The sequence below is a fragment of the Ictalurus punctatus genome, chromosome 9 (assembly GCF_001660625.3).
Source record: "Ictalurus punctatus breed USDA103 chromosome 9, Coco_2.0, whole genome shotgun sequence".
NCBI classification, from domain to species: domain Eukaryota; kingdom Metazoa; phylum Chordata; class Actinopteri; order Siluriformes; family Ictaluridae; genus Ictalurus; species Ictalurus punctatus.
Genome location: NC_030424.2, coordinates 32,245,204 through 32,255,203, shown reverse-complemented (window position 1 = coordinate 32,255,203; position 10,000 = coordinate 32,245,204). Strand labels below are relative to the sequence as shown.

At 45.8% G+C, this 10,000-nt stretch overlaps 2 protein-coding genes across 2 annotated transcripts in view; both read left to right on the top strand.

Moving 5' to 3' along the window:
- The window catches only part of crip3 (cysteine-rich protein 3), a 20,102-nt gene that overhangs the window by 4,118 nt on the left and 5,984 nt on the right, over positions 1-10,000 (top strand). Inside the window, exon 2 of the mRNA XM_017477068.3 lies at positions 3,019-3,113. Coding sequence (XP_017332557.1) covers positions 3,019-3,113 — 95 coding nt within the window. The remainder of the gene's footprint in view (positions 1-3,018; positions 3,114-10,000) is intronic.
- acss1 (acyl-CoA synthetase short chain family member 1) overlaps positions 1-10,000 on the top strand; it is a 58,231-nt gene that overhangs the window by 46,009 nt on the left and 2,222 nt on the right. Inside the window, exon 15 of the transcript XR_008396948.1 lies at positions 3,019-3,113. The gene's annotated coding sequence lies outside the window, so the exon portion shown is untranslated. The remainder of the gene's footprint in view (positions 1-3,018; positions 3,114-10,000) is intronic.

Genomic DNA, 10,000 nt, shown 5'->3' with positions numbered 1-10,000 from the left:
TCTCTGTAAATGTACTATAAGGGCTGAGATAATGACCCCTATACCCTAGACAGGTCACTAGAGAGCCATTTGACATTCTGCTCCCTGCTCCCTTCACATGTGCACTATATAGAGTACTAAATAAAGTGTTCTAGATCAGTGCCCTGTATCAGGTCCCTACAGGAGAGTTTTTTGTGCTTGTTCTGCACGCCCTTTCACAGAGATGTTTGTTGGTAAATGAGACCTTTTAGCTGTACTCATGTTCGACGCACGTGAGTTGAAGGGTTCTTTGGCTGAATGCACGTTGCGTTGGTGTCACGTGACGCGTCTCGGCCCAAACCTGCGGAACATTTTTAAAAATCCTGGAGGGACTGCTGTAGGCCGAGGAGAGTGCCACTGCATGAAATGTTAAGTGAAGGTCTAATAAATTTGAGATTGAGCTCGTTAGTGTTTGTGTAAGTGCACTATGTAGGGTACAAAATAGATTTGTATTCAGTTTCCACACCCTATTATGTGCCCTATATAGTGAGTAAAATAAGGGTTCTATAGCCTGTATTATGTCTACTGGGGGTTAAATACCTAGTTTAAATGCACTAATTACACTGGGAATGCAGTAATGGTTCCTAATACATTTGGGAATCACATCCCTATCTCCTATACACAATAAGTACACCCTACTTAGTGCACTTTGAGGTCAATTCCATGTTTGAGAGGACTACATTGGTTCAGATTATGATTCAGGTCCAAGTCACAATACTCACAGCTCCCTACTGGACAGATAGCACACTAAATAGGGTGTAGGGGTTTATTTCATTCCCTGTGTAGTGCATTAATAATAAATAAACAGGGAGCACAATAACTCCTTAATGGAACTATAGTGCACTAGACCAGCTGTAATTATTATTTATTATTGTTTTCCTCAGAATTGGGAGGTCATATTTTCATATACTCAATAAAAAGGGTTCTTTAGGGAATCTTTCTTTAATTAAGAGTTCTCTGCTTCCAAAACAGATTTACTTCTGCAGAGAACCTTTCAGGGTTCCTCGGAGGGACAACTGAATGATAAGAGTACAGTTATTTTTATTTAATCTCATTCCTTAAACTCCTCTAACAGCACGTCCTCAATTTAACAACAATTACAAGATTTATTTATTAAAGAACAAAACATCATACTTTTTATCCGTTTACAGTTATATTTAATGTTCAGTGAAATGAGTGTGTTCCTGTTGTTGCTGTACGTTATAGCAGCTATAAATACTCGTTCCCTCACCATCCCTCTCTTTATTCCCTCTCTCTTTATTCCCTCTCTCTGTTGTCTCTCTTCATGCTAATAAGACCGAATAATCAGTGTGTGTGTTAGTGAGAAACAGTGGAGAGTGTAAACTCTGTCCTGAAGATGTGGGAAAATTTAAAATGACAGCTTTACCTCTGACTGTTACACAGCGCTGACACTGGAGACTCCTTCCTTACACGTTACATAAATAAGTACATGTCCTTGTAAATTAGCTGTTACTATAGAAATGATAACGTATAATATAATAATAACAATATAAACCTGCACGACTGTCACAGCTGCTGTTATAGAAAACTAATCAACACCTTCAGACCCAATCGGAGTCCAGGATTCAACAGCACTGTGGTGTAAACATGAAATAATTACAATCGGTTTATCATGGCTATAGGTTTGTTATGTTGAGTCAGAACACTGAACGGTACAGTTTCTTGGAGCAGGACTGTGACTGCGTGTGGCGTGGCGTTGTGGTGAATTGTTTGTTTGTGTTTACCTTTGAAAGTTTGGACTTTCTTTCTTCTCTGCTGGTTGAGATTGATGCAGGAGTCTGAGGTTCATCCACAGTTCCATTATTTCTGGGTTTAATGACATAGTTCTAGTCCATATGTTCAGGAGAAAAATCTGTTTGGGACTTTAGAGTTTCCTTTAGAATATATCAACATCAAAACCTTCAACATGCTGAAATCCAGATGTTAAGTTTGAGTTTGTGCACTAGAAGAACACTAGCTTTGTCCATGTGATTAAATGATAGGCCCATCAGGCCAAGGATCCGTTAAAAATCTCAAATGAACAACTCCATCTGCAGATTCTAATGTGATGTACTTTGTAATATCTCAAAGTAGAAGTCATCTTTTACATATTATCCAAAAAAAAATCACAATAAAACCACAAAAATAAACTGAACACGACTTTATCAGTCAGGAGCACATGTTCATGCAGCTGCCTTTAGAAGCGCCACCTAGAGGACTCCTCTATGTAGTGCGCTTATATAGGAAGGGAATGGACGAGTCTCAAATTGCTCCTAATTGGAAATATAGTACACTACATAGGGTGTATATGTCAGCATATAATATTTTATATGATAGTATAATATCTCATATTGTATAAGGTATATTAAAAAACCCCTTTAAACCTCATATATATTTTACTGTTATGAGTTTTTAACTTTTCGGTGGGAGACGACAAGAAAGAGAAAAGAGCGAGCATCTCCTGAAGTCTTTATACTGAAGAAAAAGTGAAAAAAACATCTTTCCCCACAGGATTCAACACGATCTTTACCAACATGTCAGTTCAGACAGGATTTATTTCACCTGGAGTTATTTCTACTGCTCGGTTTATAGAAGAGAAAATACACCATAATTAGTAATAACGAAATGACTGAGATGACGGATTAAAATCCCAGAGATACTTCGGGAATAATTACATTACACACCTCCACATGGAAAACTGATCCCGTATGAACCGGGGTGTAGATAAGAAGCAGGGAGCTGAATCCCAAACATTACTGTGTAGGACATGGAGTTCATACTCTGTATAATTACTGTGTGTGTGTGTGTGTGTGTGTGTGTGTGTGTGTAATTACAGTACAGCCCTCAAACACCATCATCACAAATGTAAACAGTAATTGTGTAAAAAAACACTAATAGTCACTATTTTAACACATGACAAACACTCAGTGGACATTTTCTCATATGTGTGTGTGTGTGTGTGTGTGTGTGTGTGTGTGTATGTGTGTGTGTGTGTTGTAGGCGAGAAGGTGAGCTCTCTGGGGAAGCACTGGCACCGTTTCTGTCTGAAATGTGAACGCTGTAATAAGATTCTCTCTCCTGGAGGCCATGCTGAGGTAAGGACGCACAACTCTGACCTCTGACCTCACTGACTCAGAGTTAAAGGTCAACAAGGAGAATCAGAAATCAGGAACAGAGAGAGAGAGAGAGAAATAGAGAGAGGGAGAGAGGGGGGGAGGGAGAAATAGAGAAAGAAATAGAGAGAGATAAACAGAGAGAGAGAGCGTGAGAGATGGAGAAATACAGTGAGAGAAATAGAGAAAGAGAAATAGAGAGAAAGAGAGGGAGAAATAGAGAGAGAAAAATTATATATATATATATATATATATATATATATATATATAGTGTGTGTGTGTGTATAGAGAGAGAGAGAGAGTCAGATTTGTGGAATGACAGTGAGATATTCTGTGTCTTCAACAGAAAATATAAATCATAGTATTATTAACCACACACACACACAGAGACACATACACACACAGACACACACACACACACACACACACACACACATACACACACACACACATACACACACAGACACACATACACACACTAACCACACACACACACAGAGACACATACACACACAGACACACACACACACACACACACACAGACACACACACACATAGGTGCAGAATTCATTTCAGCTCCTTTTTAGATCAGCCTTCCTGCTTTTCCTGCTATTGTTATAAACCTTTATATACAGTTGTGTGCAAAAGTACTAAAAGAAGTAAACACGGCTTCTGCAGCATACTATTTTAAAAAATCAACATTTTCTGCAAAAGTTATTTTTTATTTAAAAACAAAACAAAAAAAGAAATAATTTAGATTTACATTTATGACATTTAGCAGATGCTCTTATCCAGAGCAATTTATAGAAGTGCTTTAGCGTCTCCTGCTGGGCTGAGCGTAGCAGTGTGGTGGTGAGGGAGAACTTAGCAAGGTTGAAAACAAGTCACGCAGCTGCGTTCTGGATCCGTTGCAGAGGTGGAATGGTTCTCAGAGGCAGAACTGCAGGAGCGAGGTGCAGTAGTCCAGTCTCGAGATGAGCAGAGACTGAACCAGCACCTGAGTGGCCTGTGTGGAGAGAAACGGACGAATCCTTCTGATGTTGTGAAGGAGACATCGACATGAGCGTGTCTGATTAGCAGTGTGAGAGGAGAAGGACAGATGTTTGTCCACGGTTACACCAAGTTTGTGTACAGAGACAGATCTGAGGGCTGAGAGTTGCCCAGGGAGATCACATGATGCATCTCCAGGAACGTACAGTAGCTCAGTTTGCCTGGGATTAAGTTTCAGCTGTTGATCTGCCATCTATGATGAGACATGCTGAGATCTGTGCACATTGCAAAAAATTACATCTTAACAAGTGGAAATACCTTTTATATAGTCGACTCTATCTAGTATTTCCTATTATAAGATTACAGTAAACCTAATATAATATTATTAAACCCATTTCAAGTCATTTGTACTCATTTCAAGCTTGAAATAATCTTGTTCTATTGGCATATAATTTTGTTTATTTTAAGCTTTTATTTCTAGAAAGAAGCAAAAATATCAGCCAAGAGAATAAGAAAACTACACGCCTGAAATGAGTAATAATGTCCAGAAACTGGTTTAATGATCTTTTATTTGGTTTATTGTAATCTTATAATAAGAAATATTAGATATATTTGACTATATTCAAGATATTTTCATTTGCTAAAATGACATTTTTAGCAGTGCAGAAACATGAGGGTCTAGGGGAAGAACGGAGAGGATGAGTCGAGTGTCATCAGCATGGCAGTAGTATGGAAACCCATGTGAGTATATGACCTCACAGAGAGAGCGGGTATAGAGGATACGACCTCACCGAGATAGCAGGTATAGAGGATATGACCTCACAGAGAGAGCAGGCATAGAGGATATGACCTCACAGAGAGAGAGGGTATAGAGGATACGACCTCACCGAGAGAGCAGGCATAGCGGATATGACCTCACAGAGAGACCGGGTATTGAGGAAACGACCTCGCAGAGAGAGCGGGTATAGAAGATACGACCTCACCAAGAGAACAGGTATAGAGGATACGACCTTGCCAAGAGAGCAGGTATAGAGGATACGACCTCACCGAGAGACCGGGTATAGAAGATACGACTTCGCCGAGAGAGCGGTTATAGAGGATACGACCTCACCAAGAGAGCGGGTATAGAAGATACGACCTCACCGAGAGAGCGGGTATAGAGGATACGACTTCACCGAGAGAGCGGGTATAGAGGATACGACCTCACCGAGAGAGTGGGTATAGAGGATACGACCTCGCCGAGAGAGCAGGTATAGAGGATACGACCTCACTGAGAGAGCGGGTATAGAGGATACGACTTCACCGAGAGAGTGGGTATAGAGGATACGACCTCACCGAGAGAGTGGGTATAGAGGATACGACCTCACCAAGATAGCAGGTATAGAGGATATGACCTCACAGAGAGAGCAGGCATAGAGGATATGACCTCACGGAGAGAGAGGGTATAGAGGATACGACCTCACCGAGAGAGCAGGCATAGAGGATATGACCTCACAGAGAGAGCGGGTATTGAGGATACGACCTCACCAAGAGAGCAGGTATAGAGGATACGACCTCACCGAGAGCAGGTATAGAGGATACGACCTCACCGAGAGACCGGGTATAGAAGATACGACTTCGCCGAGAGAGCGGTTATAGAGGATACGACCTCGCCGAGAGAGCGGGTATAGAGGATACGACCTCGCCGAGAGAGCGGGTATAGAGGATACGACCTCGCCGAGAGAGCGGGTATAGAGGATACGACCTCGCCGAGAGAGCGGGTATAGAGGATACGACCTCGCCGAGAGAGCGGGTATAGAGGATACGACCTCCCCGAGAGAGCGGGCATAGAGGATACGACCTCGCCGAGAGAGCGGGCATAGAGGATACGACCTCGCCGAGAGAGCGGGCATAGAGGATACGACCTCCCCGAGAGAGCGGGCATAGAGGATACGACCTCGCCGAGAGAGCGGGCATAGAGGATACGACCTCCCCGAGAGAGCGGGCATAGAGGATACGACCTCGCCGAGAGAGCGGGCATAGAGGATACGACCTCGCCGAGAGAGCGGGCATAGAGGATACGACCTCGCCGAGAGAGCGGGCATAGAGGATACGACCTCGCCGAGAGAGCGGGCATAGAGGATACGACCTCGCCGAGAGAGCGGGCATAGAGGATACGACTTCGCCGAGAGACCGGGTATAGAGGATACGACCTCGCCGAGAGAGCGGGCATAGAGGATACGACCTCGCAGAGAGAGCGGGCATAGAGGATACGACCTCGCAGAGAGAACGGGCATAGAGGATACGACCTCGCAGAGAGAGCGGGCATAGAGGATACGACCTCGCAGAGAGAACGGGCATAGAGGATACGACCTCGCAGAGAGAGCGGGCATAGAGGATACGACCTCGGCGAGAGAGCGGGCATAGAGGATACGACCTCGCCGAGAGAGCGGGCATAGAGGATACGACCTCGCCGAGAGAGCTGGCATAGAGGATACGACCTCGCCGAGAGAGCGGGCATAGAGGATGCGACCTCGCCGAGAGAGCGGGTATAGAGGATGCGACCTCGCCGAGAGAGCGGGTATAGAGGATACGACCTCACCGAGAGAGCAGGTATAGAGGATACGACCTCACCGAGAGAGTGGGTATAGAGGATACGACCTCACCAAGATAGCAGGTATAGAGGATATGACCTCACAGAGAGAGCAGGCATAGAGGATATGACCTCACGGAGAGAGAGGGTATAGAGGATACGACCTCACCAAGATAGCAGGTATAGAGGATATGACCTCACAGACAGAGCAGGCATAGAGGATATGACCTCACGGAGAGAGAGGGTATAGAGGATACGACCTCACCGAGAGAGCAGGCATAGAGGATATGACCTCACAGAGAGAGCGGGTATAGAGGATACGACCTCACCGAGAGCAGGTATAGAGGATACGACCTCGCCGAGAGACCGGGTATAGAAGATACGACTTCGCCGAGAGAGCGGGTATAGAGGATACGACCTCGCCGAGAGAGCGGGTATAGAGGATACGACCTCGCCGAGAGAGCGGGTATAGAGGATACGACCTCGCCGAGAGAGCGGGTATAGAGGATACGACCTCGCCGAGAGAGCGGGTATAGAGGATACGACCTCGCCGAGAGAGCGGGTATAGAGGATACGACCTCCCCGAGAGAGCGGGTATAGAGGATACGACCTCGCCGAGAGAGCGGGTATAGAGGATACGACCTCGCCGAGAGAGCGGGCATAGAGGATACGACCTCCCCGAGAGAGCGGGCATAGAGGATACGACCTCGCCGAGAGAGCGGGCATAGAGGATACGACCTCCCCGAGAGAGCGGGCATAGAGGATACGACCTCGCCGAGAGAGCGGGCATAGAGGATACGACCTCGCCGAGAGAGCGGGCATAGAGGATACGACCTCGCCGAGAGAGCGGGCATAGAGGATACGACCTCGCCGAGAGAGCGGGCATAGAGGATACGACCTCGCCGAGAGAGCGGGCATAGAGGATACGACCTCCCCGAGAGAGCGGGCATAGAGGATACGACCTCGCCGAGAGAGCGGGCATAGAGGATACGACCTCCCCGAGAGAGCGGGCATAGAGGATACGACCTCGCCGAGAGAGCGGGCATAGAGGATACGACCTCGCCGAGAGAGCGGGCATAGAGGATACGACCTCGCCGAGAGAGCGGGCATAGAGGATACGACCTCGCCGAGAGAGCGGGCATAGAGGATACGACCTCGCCGAGAGAGCGGGCATAGAGGATACGACCTCGCCGAGAGACCGGGCATAGAGGATACGACCTCGCAGAGAGAGCGGGCATAGAGGATACGACCTCGCAGAGAGAACGGGCATAGAGGATACGACCTCGCAGAGAGAGCGGGCATAGAGGATACGACCTCGGCGAGAGAGCGGGCATAGAGGATACGACCTCGCCGAGAGAGCGGGCATAGAGGATACGACCTCGCCGAGAGAGCTGGCATAGAGGATACGACCTCGCCGAGAGAGCGGGCATAGAGGATGCGACCTCGCCGAGAGAGCGGGTATAGAGGATGCGACCTCGCCGAGAGAGCGGGTATAGAGGATACGACCTCACCGAGAGAGCAGGTATAGAGGATACGACCTCACCGAGAGACCGGGTATAGAAGATACGACCTCACCGAGAGAGCGGGTATAGAAGATACGACCTCAACGAGAGAGCAGGTATAGAGGATACGACCTCACCGAGAGAGCAGGTATAGAGGATACGACCTCACTCAGAACGGATATAGAGGGAGAACAGAAGAGGCCCCAGGACACCAGAGCCTTGTGGGACACCAATGGACAGTCTGCATGGAACAGAGGTTCTCCATGTCACTTGATGAGTGTCTCTCAAGGTAGAAAGCAAAACACTGCCATGCTGTGACACTAAGCTTCAGGACTGTTGAGGATGTACAAGAGACTCTTGTGACTGACCATGCTGAAGGCTGCTCAGAGGTCAAGGAGGATGAGGACTGACCACAGGCATTTGGTAGATGCCCTTATCCAGAGTGACTTACAGAAGTGCTTTGAAGTCTCTATCGATAACTGCATCCTGATACTGGCTCACTATGTCATGGACTAAGTCCTAAAAGTACCCAATTAAATATTATTACATATCTATAAGTGGCAAAAGTATGTGCACCTCTAGGATTTTCAGTCAGTGGGATGATGATCAGGTGTGAGTGAGTGACGTCCTGCTTTATTTAAAGATCAGAGATCTATCAGAGTGTGATCTTCACAACACATGATTGTGGAAGTGTATCATGGTATGAACAAAGGAGATTTCTGAGGACCTCTGAATGAGAGTTGTTGAAGTCCATCAGTCTGTAAAAGGTTACAAAACCATCTCTGAAGAGTTTGGACTCCACCCATCCACAGTCAGACAGATTGTGTACAAATGGAGGAAATTCAATACAATTGTTCCCCACCCCAGGAGTGAAGACCAACAAAGATCAGTCCAAGAGCAAAACGTGTAATAGTCCACGAGGTCACAACCCAGGGTAACTTCTAACCAACTACAGGCCTCTTTCATATTGTCTAATGTTAATGTTCTTGAGTCCACCATCAGGAGAACACTGAACAACAGTGGTGTGCATGGCAGGGCTGCAAGGAGAAAGTCTCTGCTCTCCAAAAAGAACATTACTGACCTTCTGCAGTTTGCTAAAGATCACATGGATGAGACAGAAGACTATTGGAAAATGTTTTGTGGATGGATGAATAGAACAAAATATTACTTTTTGGTTTAAATGAGAAGCGTTATGTTTGGAGAAAGGAAAACACTGCATTCCAGCAGAAGAACCTGATCTCATCTGTGAAACATGGTGGTGGTAGTGTCAGGGTTTGGACCTGTTTTGCTGCATCTGGACCAGGACGACTCGCCAGCACTGATGGAACAATGAGTTCTGAATGATACCAGCGAACTCTAAAGGAGAATATCAGAACATCTGTCCATGAACTGAATCTGAAGAGAAAGTGGGTCATGCAGCAAGATAACGATCCTAAACACACGAGTCGTTCTACCAGAGAACGCTTAAAGAAGAATAAAGTTCATGTTTTGGAACGTCCGAGTCAAAGTCCTGACCTTAATCCAGTAGAAATGTTGTGGAAGAACCTGAAGCGAGCAGTTCATGTGAGGAAACACACCAACATACCAGAGCTGAAGCTGTTCTGTACTGAGGAACGGGATAAAACTCCTCCGAGCCGATGTGCAGGACTGATCAACACTTACCCCAAACGCTTATCTGCAGTTATTACAGTGATTACTGCATAAGGAGTCACACCACATACTGAAAGCAAAGGTGCACATACTTTTACCCCTCACAGAAATGTAATACTGGATCATTTTCATCAATAAATAAATGAACAAGTATA